This window comes from Electrona antarctica (assembly GCF_951216825.1).
Source record: "Electrona antarctica genome assembly, chromosome: 7".
Classification (NCBI taxonomy): domain Eukaryota; kingdom Metazoa; phylum Chordata; class Actinopteri; order Myctophiformes; family Myctophidae; genus Electrona; species Electrona antarctica.
Window position 1 is genome coordinate 21841926 of NC_136812.1, and position 26175 is coordinate 21868100.

At 42.0% G+C, this 26175-nt stretch overlaps 3 protein-coding genes across 3 annotated transcripts; 2 read left to right on the plus strand and 1 right to left on the minus strand.

Moving 5' to 3' along the window:
• Positions 1-1433: 1433 nt before the first annotated feature.
• Positions 1434-14816, plus strand: meltf (melanotransferrin). Its single transcript, XM_079506014.1, has 16 exons — positions 1434-1481; positions 1826-1980; positions 3105-3204; positions 4414-4599; positions 5270-5414; positions 5639-5706; positions 8150-8337; positions 9081-9246; positions 9381-9532; positions 9897-9993; positions 10123-10317; positions 10453-10606; positions 11237-11304; positions 11510-11694; positions 12495-12687; positions 12935-14816. Exons 2-16 carry the CDS (start codon positions 1891-1893, stop codon positions 12997-12999), a joined length of 2052 nt encoding a protein of 683 aa, XP_079362140.1. The 5' UTR covers positions 1434-1481; positions 1826-1890; the 3' UTR covers positions 13000-14816.
• A 2704-nt stretch (positions 14817-17520) lies between these two features.
• On the plus strand, positions 17521-19506 carry fkbp2 (FKBP prolyl isomerase 2). The gene is made up of 3 exons (XM_079506016.1): positions 17521-17911; positions 18377-18625; positions 19047-19506. The coding sequence occupies exons 1-2, from the start codon at positions 17700-17702 to the stop codon at positions 18582-18584; spliced, it is 420 nt and encodes a 139-aa protein (XP_079362142.1). The 5' UTR covers positions 17521-17699; the 3' UTR covers positions 18585-18625; positions 19047-19506.
• Positions 19507-22119: 2613 nt separating this feature from the next.
• Positions 22120-24260, minus strand: LOC306926642 (sodium/myo-inositol cotransporter-like; the record flags this gene model as incomplete). The annotated part of the gene is made up of 1 exon (XM_079506013.1): positions 22120-24260. The coding sequence occupies one exon, from the start codon at positions 24258-24260 to the stop codon at positions 22176-22178; it is 2085 nt and encodes a 694-aa protein (XP_079362139.1). The 3' UTR covers positions 22120-22175.
• Between the last annotated feature and the right edge of the window lie 1915 nt (positions 24261-26175).

Here is a 26175-nt window from a genome sequence, read left to right on the forward strand (position 1 = left end):
TTTTGTGGTGGTTCTGACCGACTCGATACCTGGCACTGCACTCCCTGTGGGGATGTGGAACGCGTGTGTCGAATGTGAAGTCGGTGGGTCAAACGGTTCTCGAGTTACGTGCGTTGACAACCGTACATGCACACACACACACACACACACACACACACACACACACACACACACACACACACACACACACACACACACACACACACAGAGACATTTAGGTACATTTCCTGAAATTATGACTCAATTAGGCAGTCTAGCAACACTTCCCCTTCTTTAGATTCTAACTCACTTTTCGGTGAAATTTCTTTCTAACTAACTGACAACATTGACATCATAGGTCATCATTTCATAGGTCACCAGGTCATTACACTTTTCTGTGGAAGAACATGAAAAAATCTTCACTTTCACTTTATCTATTAACTTCACTAAAACTATGCCTATAACCTCACAAACACTATGCCTAACCTGATACTAATCATGATCCATGATACTGACAAGACAGCGACACATGTCACTCCACTAGGCCTACCGATTTCTACAGGTAGGTCTGGGCACCTGTTCAGCGGGGAACGGAACTGGGGCGGATAGCATGTTCCACCACATGCGTTGCACCCAACTAAACTCCTCTGTCAGGTGAAAAGAAGGGGCTGGTAAGTGGTAACTTCATGTGTATCGCAGGAGACATGTGGTTACTCCTTCCCTAAGATCAACAGTAGGGGTCAGCAGTGACAGGGACACATAAGGGAATTGGCATAATTAAAAAGTTGCTATAGGCCTATAGTATATGTTTGTTTTTCTGGTAGTAGCAGAAATATTGAGGGTATATGAGTCAGCTTGGTTTATTTACAGACAATTTCCAGTGGTCGGTTGCTGTTTGCAACAACAAGGGTAACATGGAAAACCACTGTGAATGGAGAGAGGAGGAAAAGAAAGGACAGAAGAGAGGAATTTAAAAAAGAGTGAAAGAAATGGGAGGATGGCAGCATTAGGTGTGGAGTAGAAGTGAGCACAGGAGAAGAGGAGAGGAAAAAGAGGAGAGAAGAGGGGAGAGGTGAGCTCCTGTTGCTTGTCAAAGGACGTCTCTGTGCTGGCCTTGGCCCTGAGCCAGGTCCCACTAGCAGGGACGTGTCATTCCAGGTAGAAGCGGGTGGCACAGATGAGGACTGTACTACTTTGAAAGCACAGCTACATTCATACAGAGTCAGAAACATAACTGCAAGCGGGAGTCTCGTGATCCAGAAATTGCATCACTTCTTAGACAGTTGTGCTCTAATATCCTGGAAGTACAGCTATTTTACATGTTCAGGCTGTAGGCGTGGCCTGGATGTGGAATCTTGGACTCTGGTATTTGCACTTTCACATCAGCAGAAGGTAACCTGGTATAAAGGAGAGCAAAGGAGAAACAGGACCATTTCACCATCAGGATACGACCATGGCCACATGGAGAGTGCTCGTGTCTCTACTATTAATATTACACACAGGTAACGAAACTTTCGCTAACTTGCTGCAAAATGACTATATATATATATATATATATATATATTATATTATATATTATTATTTTATTTTTGCTGAATATGTTGTCTATTGTCTCATAACATTTGATGTCTGAGTCTATGTTGTTACCTTTGTAATATGTCTGGGACATTATTCATTATTTATAATTGAACATACAATCATAGGTTAAGTCTAGTAGTAGTTATTATTACAAAGGTATTAGGGTAATGTTCTTAGTGACTACTTTTAGAAATTCAGAAAATGACTCCTTTCTATATCTTTACTACTACTACTCTTTTTTCCCCCCCTCTGTCTCTCCCTCGCCCAGTCTCTGGTCAGAAGACCATCAGATGGTGTACCATCTCAGACAATGAGCAGAGCAAATGCAAGGCCATGGCACAGTCTTTTTCCAAAGTATCCATCCGTCCCACCCTCAGCTGTGTCAATGGAGTGCATGTTCAAGGCTGTGTTGAGAAACTGCAGGTCAGTTGCAAACTATTAGCATCAAATTGCAAATTCTCACCATGTATGTAAACTTCATGGCTGAGCCACATCAGTCTTTCAGGGCCAATAGCACAAGCTTTGATCACTGGGAAAGAAACCAGGAAACAGAGACATGGCTGATTGATGGTAGAGCAACCAGGGTGTCTATTAGCTTTACAATGTGCTAGACCCCCGGGAGGGGAATTGCTGAGGTGGAGCTCTACCTACTGTCAGGTTCAAGTATTTACCTAGATAGTATTACCCATACATCCTAGTTACCCAAGCCATCGTGATTCAAAGACAAGCGATCTACGGACTGAGCTATCTATTAACATTGATTGATTGATTGAAGTATTTATTAACAGTTTGGAGAATTACAGTACATTTCTAGTACAACTCAATACAAGACTTAACTGTGGACGACACCATAAAGCATTACACTTGTTTACAATAGGGTCCACCATGTTCAATTCATCATAATATTACAAATATGACATACAAATATACACTTCTATATAGCCAAAAACAGGAAATCATCATAGAGGAGGTAAAAAGGGAAAAGAAACATATACAGTGAGGGGAAAAAGGGGTGGGTGGTTTTGAAGGAGTCAAGGGATTTGCACGTCTTAATGACTGTTGGTAGGGCATTCCACATTTTGGTGGCAACAAGCATGGCCCCTGTTAATAGATGACCAATAATTAGCACTGAACAGCATAAGGTTCAAAAGGTGCATTCATGATCACAGAGTATCTTACAACACACACTTTTACAACTCTGGCCTGAGAAAACAATATAGTGTTGTCTTGAGAATGTGAACTCGAGGGTTCTGAAACTTGTAGAGGTTGCATCATTAACTGAGGCACCAAATTCTTCATTCTAAATCATCTTAAATACTTATCTCTCTAGGTCGTCCTCAGACGAGCCCTCCATCTTCGCCTCCAGTCGAATCCATATCCATAAATACTTATTAGTTATTATGGATATTATTTATTCAGACACCCTTAAGAATAGACTGCTCCTGATTGCTCAGAATGTGTCCATTTAGGGACATTAACACTAGGAACAGAGGAACAGAACACATAGCTTTAAACATTTACATGTCTGCTCTATGTTGTTCCTTCAGAGAAACGAAGCAGATGCATTATCCATGTCCACATCTGACATCTACGATCAGGGAGAGACTGCTCCCCTTAAAATGGCTGCTGGAGAATCAACCAGTGATGGTAAAGACTACAATTAGTCAATTACTAAAAGAGAAATATAGGCCACATTGTCACCATAATATTCCAAGCTGTCATGATCTGCAGTTAATCAAATGTGAAGGCAGCTCAGCAAAATACATACGAGGCATAGTGTGGAACAAGTGCCACTTAGCTCAGTGTATGGCTGTTTAGTTTTAGTTTTTACTTTTAGTTGATTTTTTTACACACATAACTATACTTTGCACCAGATTTAGCTACAAGTGTATTTCAATCTGTAGTCCCACAGACACATGAGCTGTAGTCACACATGGCTGTGTTAGTACTGTGAATTGTGTATATAGATGCGCGTGACATCATCATAATACCTGGAAGTTATGCGGAAACGCCTACTGCGTGGCAAAAACTACTTTCTGGCCTTGACAGCCCATACTTCCAAACAGAAAAGTCTGATTGCATTAAACAACGTTAAATTCACTTTGCCACTCGATTTGCCACTCACGGTATGCATGCGCATACCCTCTATACTTATGTATATAGCTTTTCTCTAGCAAATAAACTACTCTCCTATAATTTGTTCTTGTGAATGACTTATTCAGGGATCAAAGGAGCCCAAACCTGTCAACCAGTGCATCTACCCCTTTGCAATGAGAGTGTGTGATGTCATCATTAAATATTGGTGTGTAAAGGGTCACTAGTTTGAGTGCATGCCTCGACATGGCAGGAAAGAGTTGAAGATAATAGTCCTGACTCCTGCTGACACTAAAGAAATCAGTAGAACTGGAAGCTAACACTATCAGTCTTATCTGATGGCTCTTTTTTATTGGGAATATAGCCACCTTTAAACAGAGATGGAAAGAGAGACATATGGAGCGACCTTATCATTAGAACTATATTGCTGACTGATTATTAGTATGACCATGCAGTATTTTAAAAATCACACTTGTGTGAAGTGAGGGGCGCTCTTATCATTATACATCATCATACATCACATTCCGTGCTCAGCCAATTAAAACATTTCCATGGTAGACACACACACACACACACACACACACACACACACACACACACACACACACACACTCATAATATTTTAAGTGAATTGATAAATTATGTCTTGTTACGCTCACTGGCACTGTGCCAGTCTGCAGCCAAAAACCATCATGTTGACTTCCACACATACTTATATGTTACAGTTTCTAACCCCCAACACTTGGTCTGTTCCTGATTCAGACACAGGTACGCAGTATTACGCACTTGCTGTGGTGAAAAAGGCGAACGCTGGCATCACCATCAACAACCTGGCAGGGAAGAAGAGCTGCCACACTGGGAAAGGCAGAACCGCTGGTTGGAACATGCCTTTAGGATACTTCATAGACCAGGGCATGATGTCGGTTATGGGCTGCGACATTGAAAAGAGTAAGAAACAGTGTTGATTTTGATAGAGGAAAACACATTCGACTTCCGTTACACCAGTAAATCACAACTGCTCTACACGTATTGTATATACATTTATGTGTACACGAGTGCACACATACACACATACCAAGTTGGCAAATACAGTACAGTACAGTAGATCAGGGGTTCTCAACGTTTTTGGCCCGGGGACCCCCGGAAATGCTTTGGCAATGTCTCGGGACCCCCGCCCCGCCCCCTCCCGACCCCCAATATAAATTGACTGCTACAATAACCTTAAACCATTTTGGGCGGGAACCCCTTTTGGTGTTTTAAGCATTGTTATAATTTAGCTATTGAAAAATAGCAGATCTACAAGCTCATAGCGCGCCACCGAGTGGCGCGCTATGAACTTGTAGGTCTGCTATTTTTGAAAAATCGTGAAAATAAAATTAAAAAAAATATATATATATATATATATATATTTTTTTGGAAAATATTTTGGGGACCCCCCAAAATAATTTGGCGACCCCCCTGAGGGGTCGCGACCCACGGGTTGAGAACCCCTGCAGTAGATTATACATACATGCACTGGCTGATACATACTGTATACATAGCCTACTTTTCCTAAAAATATATCCATTCATGCCTGCATGTTGTGTTTCTTTGTGTGTTTATGTGTGTGTGCGATCAGGCGTCGCAGGTTTCTTCAACGCTAGCTGTATCCCCGGGGCCAATACACCATCTCTGTGTCAACTGTGTATAGGAGATCTGAATGGACAGGGCAAATGTGCATTAAGCGAACAGGAGCAATACTTTTCTTATGCGGGGGCCTTCAGGTAGATATCTTCATACACTCACCGATATGAGGACGGGCTATGAGGTTTCACCCTCCTTGTTTTCCTTTGTTAAACATGTCACAGGAACAGTCTTGGACAGCTCTATGTGAACATAGTGAAGGTTACACTGACTGTTTCTGACCACTCTGTCATAGACCTGCTTGCATGTTTGGGATCAGTGTACTTTGTTAACTTGCTCTGCCCACTGGCTTCTCTCTGTGCAGGTGTCTCGCTGATGGAGTGGGAGACGTGGCTTTCATCAAGGAAACAACTGTCTTTGAGAACACTGACGGTAACTAAGTAACTTGTTTGTTAGCCGCCAATTATGTTTCAGTCTAGTGGTTCTCGAAGATTTTAATTTCAAGGACCCCCGTCTCTGAGAGTATACAACTATATGAATTAAATTGGTATGCTCTCATAGTTACAGACCTCGGGTCCATTGAGAACCGCCTCAAGGAACCCTGAGGGTCCCATAGTTACAGACCTCGGGTCCATTGAGAACCGCCTCAAGGAACCCTGAGGGTCCCTGGACCCCATAGTTACAGACCTCGGGTCCATTGAGAACCGCCTCAAGGAACCCTGAGGGTCCCTGGACCCCCATAGTTACAGACCTCGGGTCCATTGAGAACCGCCTCAAGGAACCCTGAGGGTCTCATAGTTACAGACCTCGGGTCCATTGAGAACCGCCTCAAGGAACCCTGAGGGTCCATTGAGAACCGCCTCAAGGAACCCTGAGGGTCCCTGGACCCCAATTTGAGAACCACTAGTTCAGTGGTTCCCAAACAAAATATCAGGAAAATATCAGATCTACAAGCTTGAGCTTGTAGATCGGCTATTTTAAGTGTTAAAAGGTTAAAGGTGGTATAGACAAGTTTCCAGTGTTTGTACACAGAAGTGCGTGAGTGTATCCAAACAAATGCAAATCTAGCTCCACCCCCCTCCCCCCCTCATTCTATTGGCTGAGCCAGGTCACTTCAGGCTATGGGATTGTTGTTGGTGCTGGGAGGGACGCTATGGATATTGCGCTCGTATGGCTAAATATGACATTAAAAAATTATGAATTTCTATCGATATCTTAGTTACAACAATGACATTGAGTTGACATGTTTTTTTAAGGGTAACTGTAGCATAATCGCAATATCACACGACTGACACGACGAGTCCCTCAAATGAGGAAGTAGCGGAGGAGGAGACTCACTGGCTCTCAACTTTTATTTGTAATCGTGCATATAAAACATATTTCCCCTCAAATGCCCCAGCCACTACAGCATCGTTCATGTGAACTACTCTGTCCACGGTTATTCATTGCAATGAAGAAAAATCGCTATGATGATCCGCGACGGCTAGCCTGTCACCGCTGGCGAACACGTACGGGTTGAATGCACGCTTCAAGCCGGCCGGCAGGCAGGCAGTCGCCGCGGTGGTGGCTGGTGAAATTATACTATTACTCACTTCCACTTCCACCATTTCAACAAATAAGCACATACAACCCACTCCACATGAACGATATTGATGTAGGCCTAACCAGGAGATTTTATTGGGGTCCGAGTCGTTCTGTAACTATAAGGATCCTCCGAGTTCTGAGGGGTGCTTGCTGCTGGTGTTGTTGTTCACTAGTTTCACACCACCCAACCATGCACTATACATAGCGATTCTCATAATTTCAATAGGCTTACATATTAAATCATAAACATACTATTTCACATGAACAATGTTAGTGAAACTAAGATATGGGGATAATATTATACATTGCAATTGAAATCACATCGCGTTTTCATTATAATACTGCTGGGTTGAAGTTGAACACACCGTCACAGCCTCGCGCTGCAATTGGCTAAAAGTTTAAATGCCCTCCGACGTCCCGTATAGTAAACTGTAGTGGATATAAACCGTGCATTCAGCCACAGGGAGGCAAAGGGGGAGTGTGCTGTTGCAGGAGGACACCTCAGCATCATAATATAGGGAAAGATAGAGGGGGAAAAGGCCAACAAAATACATTTATATATATTTTAAATTTTGGCTGAAAACTTGCCTATATCACCTTTAAATCAATATATTCTGATAGTCATCATTGCCAGAGTGTTTCAGAAACAGGGGTCTCCCTGTCTCTCCAGCTCGTTCAGGTAGGTGACAACATTTCAGCCAATCAGAAGAGAGTAATATTTATGACCTTCATTTTTATAATGGTCCAGTTCCAATTTTGTCTGCTCTTTTCTTTGTGTCATCACTTACAATTCCACTTGTTTAATCTGTATCCTGACTGCGTTCTCTATGCTGATTGGATAACATTGTTATCCCAGTTTCAGTTTCTGAAAATGCATTTTCTGTTTAATAAAAAGCTGGAGAGACATGGAGACTCCTGTTACTGAACAAACACAATGAGAACTATCACAATATAGAGCTTTTTAACACTTATTTTAACCAAAGAAAATCACTTACACTACCGTTAAACATTTGTTTTCAAATTTATGGATTTTTTAATTTAATTTCTTCATAAAATTACTGAAAAAAACATTGAATTAAACATGTGTCCGCGACCCACATATGGGTCCCGACCCGGTGTTTGGGAACCAGTGAGTTAGGAGGACGTTAGGTGATGAATGATGGTTTAACTATGTGTTGGTCTATTCACCTGTGGTCATTCACTTACAAATGTAATCACTTTGACAATCTAGCCTAAGTTCGATACACACTATAGTCGTCGTTGGTTAATTCGTCTTTTTTTCACCCACTAGGTCAAGGTCCGCCGTCGTGGGCAGCAGATCTGATCTCTTCAGACTATGAGCTGCTGTGTCGTGACGGGACCAGAGCCGCTGTGACTGAATGGCGCCGATGCCACCTGGTCCGCGTCCCGAGACGTGGCATTGTGGTCCGTGACGGCATCACGCCCTCCGTGGTTTACAACATGCTGAATGACGGCGTGGTATGTCACAGCACCACAAACCTTATTTCACTTAAAAAAACAAAACAACCAACGATCATTTTATCGTCTACTCAGGCGATTCAGTATTTAGATTAATTTTAGTTGCCCGGCCCCCTTCCTATACAGACCCAAACCCATTGTAACTATGAACTCCTTTTTAACCATGATATATTCACCCATCCTTTTTTCTGGTGACTGATACTGCCTTTTTTATTACTTTTTTTCAACGTTTTTTTTTTCTTTTCTTTTTTGTTGAAAATGAAAAGCATCAGGAAAAGAATAAGGCTCCATAACAAAATCAAAATAATTGTAAAAAAATAAATTAAATTAAAAAGTTATTAAAAACACGCGGGCACCTCACATATTAGGAGAGCAGTATTATGAGTCACCAGAAAAAAGGACGGGTGTTTTCGATGAAACTATCATGGTTAAAATGGAGGTTGAAGTTACAATGGGTTTGTTTAGGAAGGGGGCGGGGCAGCTAAAATGAATATCAAATATCTAAATACTGAATTAAGAAACTTAAAAACTCTCTAGGGCACTCACATAAGCCTGAGTAGACGATGAAATGGGCCCTAAAATGTGCTTTTGACAGTTGTGCTAATAAAGCAACTTGAATGTATTGAATTTTTACTCCAAATAAAGTATCAATATATCTTACCATGTACCATATTCTTCTAAGCTCCTGCAGCCAAGGTGTGAGACTGACCGACCGAATGTGTTTTCTTACTTTTTGGTCGCAGCTGAAGTCAGACTTCGCAATCTTCTCATCAACGGCATATGGGGACGGAACTGTGCTCTTCTCTAATACAGCCTCCAGGTTCCTGCAAGCAGAGTCAGAGGATCCCATGGTCTGGATGGGCAAACCATATTATAATGCCCTGAGAGCCATGGACTGTGAGCCCTCAGGTAATATATACAGTAACTATATCAATCGCCGGCTTAGTCTGTCTGTCAGTCTGTTTGCCGGATCCACCTATCTCAGTCATGACTCATGACCTCCATTTTTCCATGTTCGTGTTTGTGTATTTGTGTGTGAGCAGAGATCCCAAACAGCCTGCGATGGTGTGTGTTGTCCAGCAGTGAGCGGGACAAGTGTGTGGATATGGCTGGGGCATTCATGGCGAAAGGTCTGCAACCATCCATCCAGTGTATCCAAGGAGACTCTCACACCGACTGCATGCAGAGAATCCAGGTTATAAGAGCCAATATAATCATGATAATAATCACATAATCACTTTTAGAAAATAGATTTTTGACCATACAAATTAGTTTTAGATATACTTCAAAGTAACGTATATAGATCAACTGAAGTCTACTTTACACGGACTCAGTTTAAGGTGTACTAATGTATAAACTGTGTGTGTGTGTGTGTGTGTGTGTGTGTGTGTGTGTGTGTGTGTGTGTGTGTGTGTGTGTGTGTGTGTGTGTGTGTGTGTGTGTGTGTGTGTGTGTGTGTGTGTGTGTGTGTGTGTGTGTGTTTGTGTGTGCGTGTGTGCACGTGTGCGCGTGCTCGTGTGTGCGCGTGCTCGCGTGTGCGTGTGTGCGTGCGTGAGTAGAAAAAGGAAGCTGATGCCATTACTCTGGATGGAGGTGACATATACACAGCTGGCAAAGATTTCGGCCTGATCCCTGCCACAGGAGAGAGCTATACTGGTGAGAACTTCTAGTCAATCAAGTATAGGCCCAGTATATAGAATCATCCTCTGCAGCCTTGTGTATAGGAAAATGCATTGCAACAACGTGAATGTCTCTGAACAACACAACACCTCGCCGTTTCTACAGCTGATGCTGATGGTTCCAACTACTATGCGATTGCTGTGGTGAAGAAGAGTAACGGTGACATCCAACGCCTGGAGGATCTGCGCGGCAAGTCCTCCTGTCACACCGGCTACGGACGCACAGCCGGATGGAACATTCCCATAGCAAAACTGATGGAGCAAGGTCTTATCAGACCCGAGCAATGTCAGATTCCCCAAGGTGAGTGGTTTGTGTGTCTGTCTCCGTCTTGGTGTACTAATCTAGCTGGAGTAGACTGTTAAATTAATTTGTATTTATTATTATGTATATATTATTATTATTAACTTGTATTTTTCTTTTCCTCATGGGGCATAGCGGCGGGACAGTTCTTCAAGCAGAGCTGTGCGCCGGGTGCCAATCAAGCTGGTTTCCCAGACAACCTCTGTGGCCTGTGTATTGGAGACTCGTCAGGAGATAACAAATGTGTAAAGGGAATGGATCTTTATGACGGATACACCGGAGCTTTCAGGTAAGCTATTGTAATGCTCACAAAAACCTGTTCTGGGGATAAGAACCTGTGACATAGATAGAAATGAGTTGGATGTTTTACATGCTGATTTGCTGGTTAGGTTTCGTACATGCTTAAAAAATAATCCATCCCATGTAAGAACTTTCTTCGTCAGATAAAAGCTGTTATTGACAAGTTTCTCTTCATACTCCCTTTCTTGTTTTGACGGGTATAGGCTAGACCCCCTATGTCTCCCTATGAAGGCTAGTTCCTACTCACACTGTAATCTGACTTCTATGAAAACAGTTCTGGTAGAAGAACTATCAACTATGGGGAACGCTCACCCAACTAATGACCAATCTCTCATGCAGAGCTATCAAGACCGAATACCCCATGTGACATCCGGGTGAAATCATGAATATTCATGAATGTTATAGATATAGATATTGCTCGCCCTGATGAACTACTCTATTTACCTATTTTAGTGGAGCATGACCAGTTCTGTCAAAAATATTCCTGTCTATATCCTCATAATATTTCCATTAAATGAAAAGTAATTTATTACAGGTTTTAAAGCCCACCCCCCCCTCTCTCTCTCTCTCTCTCTCTCTCTCTCTCTTTCTTTCTCTCTCTCTCTCTCCCACTGTCCAGGTGTCTGGTTAAAGGAGGAGGAGATGTGGCTTTCATCAAACACTCCACTGTCTTCGCCAACACTGACGGTATGATAACATCAGTATATATATACTCATACTGTGTGTGTGTGTGTGTGTGTGTGTGTGTGTGTGTGTGTGTGTGTGTGTGTGTGTGTGTGTGTGTGTGTGTGTGTGTGTGTGTGTGTGTGTGTGTGTGTGTGTGTTTGCGCACGTGTGTGTGTGTGTGGCACGGCAAAAAACTTTTTTTTTCTCTCTGTCTCTTTCTGTGTAGGTAACGGCGACGCGTGGGCTATGGGTCTGGTGTCCACTGATTACCAGCTGCTGTGTTCCCAGGGCAGCAGGGCTGAGGTCACCCAGTACAGAGACTGCAACCTGGCCAGGGTCCCCTCCCACGCCGTAATGGTACGGCCTGACACCAACATCCACGTTGTATATGGACTACTGGACGCTGCACAGGTAGGGGGCTCTGCACAATAGAAGCTACTGATTTGTAACTGATTTGTAAAGGATTGGTTGTCTTTTCTTTTCTCTTGATAAAATGTATGTTCCCTTCTTAATCGTTTACCCGCCAGGAACATAGGAATATTAACACGTAGAATCTTGTAGCCTGCCACAAACGGAAAAGCCGTTTTAACAGCGATGTATTCATTAATGCATGTTTTAATACGATCGTATCGAAATCTACCGTCCGTTAGCTTTGTTATGCTTCTGACACAATGGGCGCGGCCATTTTGAAAATGCGCGCGCATCCACTAACATTGCCGGCTCTGTTTTCAGACGGCTTTATCTCACAGAAGCGACATTGCAGAGGACGCTTTGTCCCAGACAAGCGTTTTCAACGGCCTGTAGCAGGCGCTGTGATACTCGCGGTCCACTTTTTCCACCACCGACCGAGAGAACGAGCACCAGCTTCGTCAACACACACGGAATGGTTTCATAGTAAAATGCGATACGGATATTTGGCTCTTCAAAGTAAGTGTCACGCGTGATTAAACCATGGCAATACGCAATCGAGGGATTAATTAATGGCGGCAGGCTAAGAGTTAATGCACTCTCAGCATACAGAAGCACAAGGTCATACACATGAGAGCTTATTATTACAACATTTATCAAAATACACCTTTTCAGTCATTAGTTTTGATGTTTTTAATGACGTGTACTTTCTCTTGGTGTCTCTCTGTATTGCTTTCTCTCTCTTTCTGTCTGCCTCTGTCTCACATTTCTTTACTGCTATCCCACCCCTTACCCTTCTGTAGAAGTATTTCAGCAGTGACAGTGGTTCGGAATTTAAGATGTTTGACTCGTCAGCCTATCAGGGCACCGATCTCATCTTCAAAGATTCAACGGTCAGTCTAGTGGCCGTGGCCGATAGGAAGACCTACGAGGAGTGGCTGGGACAGGCCTATGTAGACTCCCTGGTTAACATGGAGTGTAATTCAACTACTGCAGGTAACAACACACATGCACACATACGGCATATACCGTACAAACACATATAACTGCATTATTTAAAAAATGAAGACCAACACCATAGCAAGCTAAATAAATGTGTTATACTCAGAATTTGGATTATATACTGTATCAGTGTATCATATAAAGTCGAGCATGCTTGCATAAAAGGCAGTGTATAATACTCTACTGACAACTGTAATATTAGTCATTTGTCTCACTCTGTCTCTCATCTCTGTCTGTACAGTGATGTCCTCTGTGTGGCTGCTTTTGATGGCGCTACTCAGCTCCATGTTGACCAATTGGATGTAGAAGCACGTGCGCGCACAGTACACACACACACACACACACACACACACACACACACACACACACACACACAGACACACACACAGAGAGGGGGGGACACGCCATACCTCAGTCTCTCTCCTGTCTCCTTCTATCGTTTTTCTTCTCTTCCTCTCTTTTCCTGTAGTCTAGTCGCCCCCATCCCCTTTCCTCATCCCTCCCTGTCTGATCTGCCAAACCGAAAACACTGTGGTCATCGCACAGACAGACCTTCTATAACTGCTGTCCCTGATTATCCGTATACATCTTTTCGTGTATATGATTTACCTGCTTGTGTGTTCGATTAATATAGAGGACACCATGTTGAAAGCTGCCTATGGGTTTATATATGGGAGATGAAGAGGGTGCCACTGCCATTTTGTTTACTGAGGGTGAGCTAGCCATATCAGTGCATATGCTGCTACCTGTTACATTATTCTGTGGCTGTGAGGGTGAGCTGCCATATCAGTGCATATGCTGCCACCTGTTACATTATTCTATGACTGTGTTGTTCTGTCTCCTCAAGGCCGCATGCACATAGGAAGAGGAAATCTGACGTTGAACCTCTTGATGTCTACAGACAGATTCCGTTTCTATGTAAATCCGGCATATAGTTTGCACTGTGTAAGCTCTGCTACCACTGGCTCTGTGAATACTACTAATATACATGGGTCTTCCTTTGGTGTAGGCCATGTTTCTAGAATAGGCTAATGCCATATCAGTGAATATGCACTAGTGGTGCACACCACACCACACAGAGTTGTGCTGGGAGTTTAGAGAGTGAATGAGCGACTGCCCATGGGCTGTATGTTTCACATGTTCTCCTCAAAGGTTGGATAAAGAGGAATACCTTAAAATCACATCTTTCTCTCCCTTGTGCTTAGATGGTAGCATGTTATTATAGTGTAGTGCTGCCCATCTATAGCTGATAAGCACTTCTAGACAATGTTTTTCTTTTATAATTTGAGGGTAATCTTGTACTTTTGATTACTAGGAGTATCTACCGTGGAAGATCTTTGTCACCGATACCATCTGTTGTCATTTTGCAGCACTGCAAACATTTTGTTTAATCCCACTGGGAACACAAATTGCCACATACAATGGTCCATTGGTCACGAGTTCCATCAGTTTGGGGAGAACATGGAGACAACATTCTGTAGCTTCTTTTGGAGTGTCTTCATTTGTTAATGCTTGAACAGACATTCAAACTGAAGACCTTTAAAAAAACCAATAATAATCTGTGTTGTAGAGCTCAGTTTCATTCAGTTACAATAGCTTCAAAACATAATTTTCTGTTATTATTAACGTTATTATAAATGTGCTAGTCCCATATCCAAAATGAACAAGTAAACTATAACTAGCAAATTAATTTACATTTGGATAGCTTAAACTTGAAATGTTTGACTAAAAAACACACAACGAAGACTGTCTTTTACCAGAATATCGAATTCTGGTCTTCTGGTAAAAAAAACCCAATAGTCTTTGGTTTTTTTATTCACTAAAAAAAAAGTATATAATATAAAGTTAAAGAATATCTATATACAACATAAACCAATAATACCAGTGCCAGACCTATAGTATTTACTTCTTGCTGCTGCAATTTTTAGAACTTTGTTGTTGATTGGGTGTGTATTTCATTTATTGAGAGACTTATTTTTATATGAAGTTCAGATGCCATATCAGTGTATATGTACTGACTCATGTCATGTTGTCAGAAACTAATGCTAATGACGCTAATAGAGGCTATGAAATGAAGAAGATGTATAACTATTAAGTTGCCAGGCTACATGAGATTGCCTACTCTGCACTGTTTTCTATTCTTTTCAAATAAAGTTATTCACGTACATACTGTATTGTTCTCATTGTGTTAATTAAATTAACGGAAGTACAGTATAGCAAGATATTGCTTACTGATGTGATCACTCCCTAATAACCAGATCACACAAACTTTTCTCATACACTGTATATTTTGTTCCAAAACGAAATACCATTACAACTAATACTGGCGGAAAGAAACCAATATTTGACACTGACATAGGCTAATTAAAATACACTACAGTATGTGCTGTGCTCTGGTCACGCAATGATCCATCAGAATCAGTCTTTGAACTTGTGTATGGATTTAGGAAAGTAATCTTGCCACCATCCTGTTGATCTTACAGCCTTACACAATAGAGCGTCGAAGTCCCGCCCCCTCGAGAGACCCGGAAAATAATTCCTTGTTCATTTTCCTCATAGACTTTTAAAAAGTATTTATTTAAAGACGTTTACGCCGCGGACAAAGCCAACTCTTGTCGTGACAAATCATGACAACAAACACAATGTTTTGGGCCAAACAAAGAATTAGAACACTTTTTTGTTGTTTTTCTTCTTTGTAATTATTTGTTTGGTTCAAAATATTGTGTTTGTTGTCATGATTTGTCACGACTCGAGTTGGCTTCGTACGACGCTTAAACGGTCTTTAAATAAATACTTTTTGAAGTGTCTATGGGAAAAATGCATTGGGAATTATTTCCTGGGCCTGGCGTTGTCATGAAAGGGGGCGGGAGACCTGAGGTGAGGTGAGGTGATAAGTGAACTGAGCTGAGGTGAGGTGAACTGATAATGCACTTGTAAAAATATTATTGCTTTGCATGATAATACCACTGTGTATTAAATTCCACCCCTTCCATCTGTATGGATATTGGGTAATTTTCAAGTTACACAAGGATGGTGAACTCTGAGCTCAAGTTCTTCTGATATGCCTGCAGAAAACAGACCAGGTCAGAGTTTGAAGTGCAATGTTTCCGTACTTGGATTGCAGACTGAATGAACAATGAAACAAACATGTCATAATTATGTGATGGCCTGCAGCCTGACAGTGTGTCACAGGTTCAATTCCCAAGCCCGACAGACTTTACTGCGTGTCACTCAGTCTCTGGCTCTTTCCCCGTTTCCTGTCACACTCAACTGAATAACTAACTATCTGAATAAAGGCAGGAAAGCACAAACAATATATAAAACAAAATAAGTTACACGTAGAAGAAAAACTATTGAGCTATATTGTTTTTACTTGTTTGTATTAACAGTTTTATATGATCAATAGTTTATACAGTCAGTGGGCAAACGTGCACACACACACACACACACACACACACACACACACCTGTATGTTAACACAAAATACATTTGACAAATCATCTCATTTGTGGATAATAAATATTTTCGTTGCAAACAGAATCATAAATATCCCCTTGTCAGTCACAATTTGAAGGCATTGGTGTTGGTGGGGAATAATCAGAATATGGGACTTTCCTTACACTTTGTGACAAACTATTGCTTAGTGTGAAATGCCTGTTACAGTAACTTACAGGCAGGTTGGACATTTGGGATTTCCCTCACTACTAGTCTACTTCTGTTTGGACTTCAATATAGCTTAGTAAGCTTACTAACCAAATCAGTCAATGTAAAATGTAAATTGATTGATGGTAATATGATATCCAACTTTGAAACAGCTTACTATCTTGTTTCATGGCTATGAATCAGTCCCGCCTGAAATATTGTAAAATACAGATATCACAAAATGGGGTCTTGGTTCATCTTTTTTAATCCAGTCCAGTATCCAGATAATTAATTTTCAGTCCCATCACCATCAGATGTCCATACATCCACTGTCCACCTAGCCTGGCGCAGCCACACTTCACCCGCCCCTATTGCATATGCATATGCCCCGAGGCGGATCGCAGTGGTATATTAGTATCGCAACGCGAGGCTACTGTCCACCTATGATATGTGGATGAAATTTAGCCTGGCGCAGCCAGCCACACTTCATCCGCCCCTATTGCATATGAGTGTTGTGTGATATTAGTCTGGCTTATTAGCCAATAGCCAGGCTAGATGAAACTACGGCTCGAGTCTAGGGAGATCAACATATCTCCTCATTTCTTGATCTCCCTGGAGCCGTCTTTCCAACCATCCTTGACTTCTTTAACAAATGTCTCTTTGACTCTTTTGAATCGACTCCCAAAGTCGCCCATGTCCCCGTGCTGAGTCGTCCTTTGGGCTTCTTCTCGAGCGTTCCGCATCGTGTCCGATCTCAAGACCCGCTCCGATGCGTCTCTGCCGGCTATTTGAGCCTTGGTAATAGCGTACGCGGTGATCTGGGCCGCCCTGCGGATCGGACGTGACTCGGCAAGCTTCTCGATCATCTGAGGATTGTTGAGGAAACTGAATAACATACGAATGATGGCCATTTTCACCCCCGGGTCAAACTCGTTATTAGCACAAGTTAGCCCGGTGTTGTTTGTCGGCCCGGATCAGGAACGTCTTTTTATCCCCCCTGAAAATGACAAAAAAACATGACATTACCCAATGCACAGATGATTATATTGACTTGATGAAATGAAAAAGACGAAGGACATTTATTTTAATGTGCACTTGACTTACTTCACTTACGTGGTTGGGGGCAGAGTCGTATAAGGTTGGGGGTGACCGCTATGCGGAGCGAGCGACATAACAGTCCAAACACTTGACAGTGTTTCACTACGGGAGTATTTGAGAGCTGGACCAACTGACCTACATCCGTTTTTTCACCAGGCTAAAGCGAGTCACTTCCCTTTCTCGCTCAATAAAGCTCGTGTAGTAGTAATCGTGCCGTGTATCAAGAGATAAAACCCTCAAAAACATCCGTACTAAAGACTGCAGCGATGCGGGTGTGCTTATTGCTCGCCGTGACGTTGGCGTCAGTACTCGGGCCGCTGAGCGTCAGCGGAGCCGACAAGAAGAAGCTGCAGATCGGCATCAAGAAGAGAGTGGACAACTGCCCCGTCAAGTCCCGTAAGGGAGACGTGCTCAACATGCACTACACGGGCAAGCTGGAGGACGGCACGGAGTTCGACAGCAGCATCCCCAGGAACAGGTCAGTGGTTTAAAGTAACTAAACATACATTTACTTAAGTACAAGGTATTTGTACTTTACTTGAGTAATTCGAATTTTCACTGCTTTTATCAGGTTGTACTCTGATTACATCTCAGACAAATGTTGTATATTTACTCCAATACAATTATTATAAAACGTTAGTTACTTTGTACATTTTATTTATTATACTAAACATTAAGCATTAAACATTAACCATATACATTTGAAAATAGCCGATCTACAAAGATCTGAGCTATTTTCAAACGATTTTTATATATTTGAAAAGATCCATAATGAGTACTTTCACTTTTTTACATTTTGATACCAATACTTGTACTTTTACTCAAGTGCATTTTGAATTCCGCACTTAGTTGATAACAGTTATTACTAGTATTTCTATTTGCAGTATTGATACTTTTTACATAAGCAAAACAATTGAGTACCTTTTTTCCACCACCGGGACAGGCCGTTCACATTCACGCTGGGCACGGGCCAGGTGATCAAAGGCTGGGACCAGGGCCTGCTGGGCATGTGCGAGGGAGAGAAGAGGAAGCTGGTCATCCCGTCAGAGCTGGGCTACGGAGACCGAGGCGCTCCTCCCAAGATCCCCGGAGGAGCCACGCTCATCTTCGAGGTGGAGCTGCTCAGCATCGAGAGGAGATCAGACCTCTGATGATGAAGAGCGTTGATGTTGGCAAGGCTGCTTCAAAAAATGTAATTGATGAAACAAAAAAAATAGATATTATCTTCTCTTGTCATGTGGGAAAAGCATGTAGACAGTACCCTAATCTGATTACTTTCAGTGAGTTTTGGATTGTTTAGAATTAGATTACTTTGCTATAAAAAAAAAAGCAATTAAAATGTAATTATTTAGCCAATATTTATGAACATGAATACCTTTCCACTGAAGCTAAAAACCAGACAAATATTCTTAACATACGGTATGTGGTTGTGGACCATTCATGTCACTTTTTATTTCACCACCTTATTTGACCAACTTCTTGGTGTCGGAAAAAAGCAGCGATTGATATGGATCTAACTCCAGAGTTGACATTCATACTGTCCATAGATTGAAAGTATATTGATATTCTTTGTTGTACAGCATACTTTTTCAACTGTACTAATTGTCTTTCAGATTCCAGGGGGTGCTGGGAGTACATGAACCTCTGAAGTCTCCTGGGAATGGAGTTTGGCGTTCCTCGCTGAACTACGATTCTCCCCACTACTTGATTTAGGATTCATTGGATGGATGGACTTTTTGTTTGTTTGTTTTTTTATTCGGTAAACTTGAGATATTGATACAAGAACTGACAGTAAGCCCAAGCTAAACATGAGTACAAGTGATATACTTACATTTCCTAGTGATCATTGTGAACCCCTCCCTTTACATTAAATTTAAGTAGGCATTGTTTTCACTGTGTTTTTTTAATCAGGTACATTACAGTTCTATACATTTTTGCACAAATGCAGTTTATATTGGATTTGTAAAGGCAACAAGTGCACTCAAGCAGGTGACAGGATTGGTGTCAGTTGTTCACTGTTCAGTTAAGAATTATTGAATTCTAATAAAATAAATTGGCCTTATGAGAAAGTAACAGTTGTATGTTTATTTCAGCAACAAAAAAAATGTTTAGTTAAGTTGTTTAGTTTTTCGGTGTTTCACAAATATATGTCACAAGCTGCCTCCTATATGGCTGTAAGTGTTTGCTATGTACTGTATTGGAACGGTCACACCACATTCCTTACATGGTTTCTTCCATTCCATCACCCCAATAAGTGGGAATTACAATGACGTGTTTACACTTTCCAATTGGCTCGCTATTACTAACATTTCACAGCTTGTACACACACCACACCACTCATGTTTTTCTTTTCTTTTCCTTTTTTACAGCGTGGCTCTGAAAGAGGTAGCCATCTGAGTAGGTGTGACTGTCAGTGTCTGGAGCTAATCTTGTTAACCCAATCAACCAAATTAACGTAGAATCCCACTAAATTTAGTTCACATATCATTGCTGTCGGGTAGAAACTCATATTCAAAATTACAAAATTGCTGTGTGAACCGGTCTGGAGCGGATGATATCGTTGCGTCATGTTGCGAATGCAATGAGCCATTACTATGAAAGCCAGGCAGAACATGTCTGTCTGTCCGTCCGTGTGTGTCACGGTGTGACACCACCCGCCCGCCACCAGAAAAAAACAAAAAACACAAAAACACGCACGCACACACACATACACAGTAGAAAACTTCAATAAAATAGAGGGAAAAAAAACAATATATATATATTATATATATATATAATATGAAAAAGAAATTAGGGGCTTCCAATACTTCCTGCGTCTTACTTGTAGTATTGTTTTGTAGTCATCAGGCAGGATTTGTCATCCCGGAACCTCCTTTTCCCTCAAACCGGAAGAATAACAATAAAAACTCTCTTAGCCTGCAGCTTTTATTGAGGGAAAAGGAAGTTCCGGAAGATTGACTACAAAACAATACTACAACATGATGTAGCGATATCATCCACTCCCGACCGGATCATAAACCCGAAATGGAATGCTGCCCAGGCTAATTATTGATGGATGCACATTGGCTGAACTTGTCGGTGTGAGTTTCTACCATTAAAGCACAGTAATACCACAATGTTCATTCTGAAGATAATTTATGGGGGGGAGGACACATAACAATTTTATGATGACTTTGTCGGATTTAAAGTCTCTTTTTATTCATATTGTGTTCCTGTTCTTTTCTTGCCTGGTCATAGTGTAGACTAGAAGAGCAGAGATTCTCACCCTGGGGGTCGCCAAATTATTTTGTACTACTATTACTATGTACACCAGGCTTCAATATAATACTGTCTAAAGTTAGCTCACAATCACAAACTTCTGTGCATACTCCCTTTTCAGGAGCTTCAAGTGGCTTTGCTGTGGGAGCATTTGAGTTCAACACACTTCTACTACTGCAGCTAGGTGTTCAAGTGTGCGTTACTGCCATTAATGACAGTAACGCACACTTTCTCGTGTAATGCTTAATTGATGATGTGAGATGTCATGTGGTCCATATAAATACAATGGGCGCCCCTCACTTCACAAGAGTGATTTATTTTTATCTGGAGACAGTCTCTTTTCAAACAAGGGCTCTTTCAAGTTTCAAGGTCTCTTGCGGGAAAACAGAGAGAAACAATATATTTCTCAAGGAATACATAGTTTTGGTTTGTTTTTTAAATGTGAGAGATGTTTTTAGGAAAGTTGATATTCTTATTCTTATTATTTTGTCCAATCAGCAGCCTGGGTAGGATGAAAGCATGTCTCTTTATTTTTTGTGGCTTCCGCGTTTATTTTATTTTTTTGTAGAGGGATAGAATCACAGTAGGCTGACAGGAAATGGGGAGAGAGATGGGTGGTGACATGCAGTAAAGGCTGTTGGGATCGGGAGTCGAACCCACGGCACACTGCCAGACTGGATTACCAGCCAAGGTGCCTGGACCGCTGAGCCACGGCCTAGGCCCACATAGGCATTTCTATCTGCATCTGTAACATTTGATTACACACAGTTACAGTATATAGGCCAGCTATGCAGTCATACCACGTAGGTCTAAATATTTATTTATTAACTTTTATAACAATGTAGTTATTATTGAATGTTCCTGATTCTGAAGCTATGTTCTGGCCCATCATCTATGGCTTATACCTGTAAAATGATTGGCCTGAGGCCTGGTATCACAGCACATATTTCAGAATGTTTCAATAGATTGTTTGTGCAGGAACAATGTGCACAGTAGGCTACACCAACATTTATCAGTCTCAATGAAGCTTTACAAGATTTTTAAAAAGGATACATTTCAGTCATTAAATCGGTTGAATAAATTCCCAATTAGAGAACTACAATTATAAAATGTAAATATTACAAAAAACATTGAAATGTTACAGCTGCAACTTAATGGAATGTGAAGGGAGGGAGCTTTAAACAGAAAACATATAAGATTCATTATACAAAATGTCCAATAAGGCAAATATTTAAGTCACTTAAAGTACAACACCATAAAAACTAATCCCAGTAGATATTCTTTGTGCAGGATCACCGTAACAATTTGCACACACACACAAATTGGTACGTCAGTCCCAATGAAGCTTTATAGTCACACAAAACCTAATTCAAATACATAATCAAATCTTTGAAAATGCAACTGTTCGACAATAACACGTACCCCTCCTCAACTCCTAATACTGTACCAAACCAATCTGCCCATTAGTCCAGTGTTGGACAAAACTATAATGAGAAGTAAACATACATGAAGATTCCCAATGAGCAGATAAGTAGCAGGCCCAGATTTAGTAGCAGTTTAATTCTGGGAGGCTCATACAGCCTGTCCATAATAACCCTCTCATCCTCCTTGCTTCCCTTTGGTGTGGTGGTCTGTGCTCCCTCCTTGTACCCACAAAACCAACTGATAAGACTCAGACCCATGCCACGCTTTCCTTCCTCATCCTTGATCAGCTCTGCCTGCGAATTACCAATCTGTTCTCCAGGGGTGGTTGCCGCTGTTGTCTCTGTGCTAGCTGGGTCAAGATCAGTGGATGGGAACGGGAGCTTGATATCGACACCATCTAGACACGTCTCATCCAGGGGAAGATCTTCATGGTTTTCATTACGATTGCTCTTCTCGATGTCATCTTGATCCTTGAGGGGAACCCTTTCAATGTTGTGCAGCCCCCACAAAGTAGTGGTGCGAACCTGCTCTTTATCTGGTGGGGGGGTGCAGAGACTGACCACCACAGCGACAATCCCTGACGCCCAAAACAACCCTGCTGCCACATACATGTAATGGACATGTGTGATGAAGGAAGGCCTATCATCTGGTTGATCACAGAGAGGCTCACGGTAGATAAATGCCAGGATCAGACGCAGAGTACCTAGTGTGAATCCTGTCATGCCTCCCCAGAATGCACCTGTTTCGTTACAGCGTTTCCAGAACACACCCAGTAGGAAGAGGGCAGCGATAGGTGGAGTGAGGTAGCCAGTTACTTCCTGTATGTAGAGGTACATCTGCCCGCCCTGCATTTCAATGATGAGAGGGACCCAGGCAATGCTAATGGCCACCATAAACACCACAAACAGTCGGCCCACAACCAGTAGTTCCCTCTGGGACGCACCTTTTCGAGCACTCTGGTAGATGTCCAGGGTGAATATGGTGCTGGCGCTGTTGAAGATGGAGTCTAAATCACTCATCAGGGCAGCAATCATGACTGCCATCATCAGCCCCCTCAGACCCACAGGCATCACAGACATGACCAGACGTGGATAGGCGATGTTAGAGCAACCAGCCTGAGAGCCACACACTGCCAAGCAGTGCTCTGGCCCAATGCAGGCAATCTCATCTGTGAATAGGATCCGGGAAATCATACCTGGAATGACAATTATAAACATGGGCAGGACTTTAAGAAATCCAGCCATGAGTGTGGCGCCCTTGGCATGAGCAATGTTCTTTGCTGCAAGTACTCTCTGGACAATGACCTGGTCAGCACACCAGTACCAGATGGAAGCCGGGGTTTGGCCAAGAAGGAACCCTGGCCAAGGCATGTCTTCGTCCAGAGGTCCACGAAGCATGTGCAGAGCATTAGGCTTGGGCTCGATGCGGCAGGAGTGAGAATATGTGAAGTTTCCACTGGCCACGATAGCAGAAACATTGGGGACAGCCTGCATGTACTTTGTCCGAACACCCTCCAGCCCACCCACCTTAACAAGGCTGATCGCAATCAAGCTGAGGGCTCCACCAATAATCAAAACTGCCTGAAGAGCATCTGTGTACATTACTGCCACAAGTCCACCAGTTACTGTGAGCAGCGCAGTCATACCAATCAGAAAAAGAATGGACAGATAAAGGTTCCAACCCAGTGACTCCTGAATGAACAGAGCTCCAGCATACAAGTTTACAGATATTTTGGTAAACATGTAGAGCAATAAAGACAAGGCAGCAAAGTAAACCTTCAGCCTGTTGCCTCCAAAGCGTTTGGACAGATACTCCGGCATGGTGTAGACCCCTGAGTGAATGTACACAGGGATGAACACCCAGCCTAGTAGCTGCAGTAGTAGAAGTGCGTTGAACTCGAATGCTCCTACAGCAAAGCCACTTGCAGCTCCTGATCCAGCCATGCATATGAAATGTTCACTGCCGATGTTGCTGACAAAAAGTGATGCTCCAATCACCATCCATGTCATAGAGCGCCCAGCCAGGAAGTAGCCACTTACAGTTCTGCGATTGGCCTTCCACATGGCAAAAAACCCGATGCCTAGCACCAGCACAAAATAAAGTGCTATGACAGCAATGTCAGCTGGCTCCATTCCAGGAGCCATTTTTACAGATTACCGTTAAGGAAAAAATAAATGTTCACAACAGCTTAAAGGCATGTAAAAACATACATTTGTGATTTTATAAAAAGCAAAGGAAAATACAGTTGAAGTGCCCTTGAGCAAGGCACTAGAACCCCCGACTGCTCCAGTAGAGATGCTCAGTGGCCAAACAGTACTGTGGTTGCACTGGTGTGTGTAACTGTGTGTGTGTGTGTGTGTGTGTGTGTGTGTGTGTGTGTGTGTGTGTGTGTGTGTGTGTGTGTGTGTGTGTGTGTGTGTGTGTGTGTGTGCGCGTGTGCCCGTGTGTGTGTGTCTTATGTGCAGGGCCTTGCTGAAAATGAGCTACTGCCCTGGGTAACATAAAAAATAAAAGAGCAAAGGAAATGTTCGTCTTTGGTTTTCTGTTTGGATGGAAGCTGTGATATCCACTGGGAAGTTATCCACCAGCAGTCCAGAACTATGGGAATTTTCTACATAAAAGAGGATGCTGCAAACCTCTAGTACACTCTAGATTCAGAACATTCCTGCAAGACAGCAAAGACAAATAAAAGATCTCATTAGTACCATAAGTATGAGCTGAGGCTGAGGCTTTCACAGACAGGATTTCTGAATATTGCAATTGCTTCTCATATTGACATGTAGCCTACTTATGAGAGAACAATAGTATTATGCAATGATGTTTGAAGAGGTCTTCAGGTTTTTGTAATATTTACATTTTATTTTTGACAATTTGACAGCTTCCTGCCTCAGAGTTTGGTAGGTGCAGTTCCAGACTCTATAACATTCAGAGTATTTTCTAATAGTTGTCTGGCTACGTGAGACTAGGTGTCTGGTCCTGTTCTCAAATTGAGGGTGAAACTCTGTCTGGTTCTGGGAATAAAGTCACTCACCAGTTCCTAGTGTAGCCATACAGTCTAGGCCTGACTCTGCAGAAGGCCCTCACTATAGTCACCAGTGCTCACCACTGCTCTGCTCTGTGTGGTGTTGTGTGATCTGTGATGAGATAAGGGGACTCTGCTGCTTATTTCCTGCATGGAGTGCATAGAAAAACAATGCATCAGCATTGGGTCCCCAGCTATGAATAGAGTGAGTGACTTAATGCAGTATATAGTTTATTTATACAATAATATAGTAGGCTAGTTATTATTGTATTTAAGTTGGATGTTGCAGTTAATTCTATTACATTGATTATATTCTGGCCCACCGTCTAATGCAGTTGTAGGCAATAGGTGGCCCATGGGCCAGAACTGGCCCGCCAGCGATACTATCTGGCCCAGTAAATGATGTACACTTTACAATATCTGACTGTATGTCCAAATAGAGAATCTAACCTCACCTGAAGAATGCTTTTATCAATGCTGAGAGCCTGAGAGTGTATGACACTAGGCAGGTGTTTCACATTGTTTCTCTCCATATCAAGACCTTGAACTCCTACAGTATGCTATGAAAGAGCTTGTTTATCTCTCTTCAAAGGGGAGTATGACTGTCTAGGCCCAAATTATTATTATTATAATCTTTTTTACCTTTTACTGAACTAAATGTCCTCAAATACAACATTCAATGATGTGGCCTGCACAAAATGATTACCCAATCTTTCCTATCATTTGATTACACCCAGTCCCATCACTGTACAGTTATACCACACATTTCTTTATGTATTAACTTTGATATCAAGTTATTATATAGTTTATAGTATACAATATATAGTATATAATATAGTTATTATATAATTTATAGGCTATCCCCCTTTTTTATATCCGGGGGCTTATCAGACTTATCAGATCCTATTAACGAACCTTTCAGATATATTCATTTCCCCATAACTATAAAACCATGCAATCTCACTTAAGCAAATCAACTGTTGTTGGAATAAAGTCACCCACCGGTTCCTGTAGCCAGTCTGGGCTGACTGCGCACG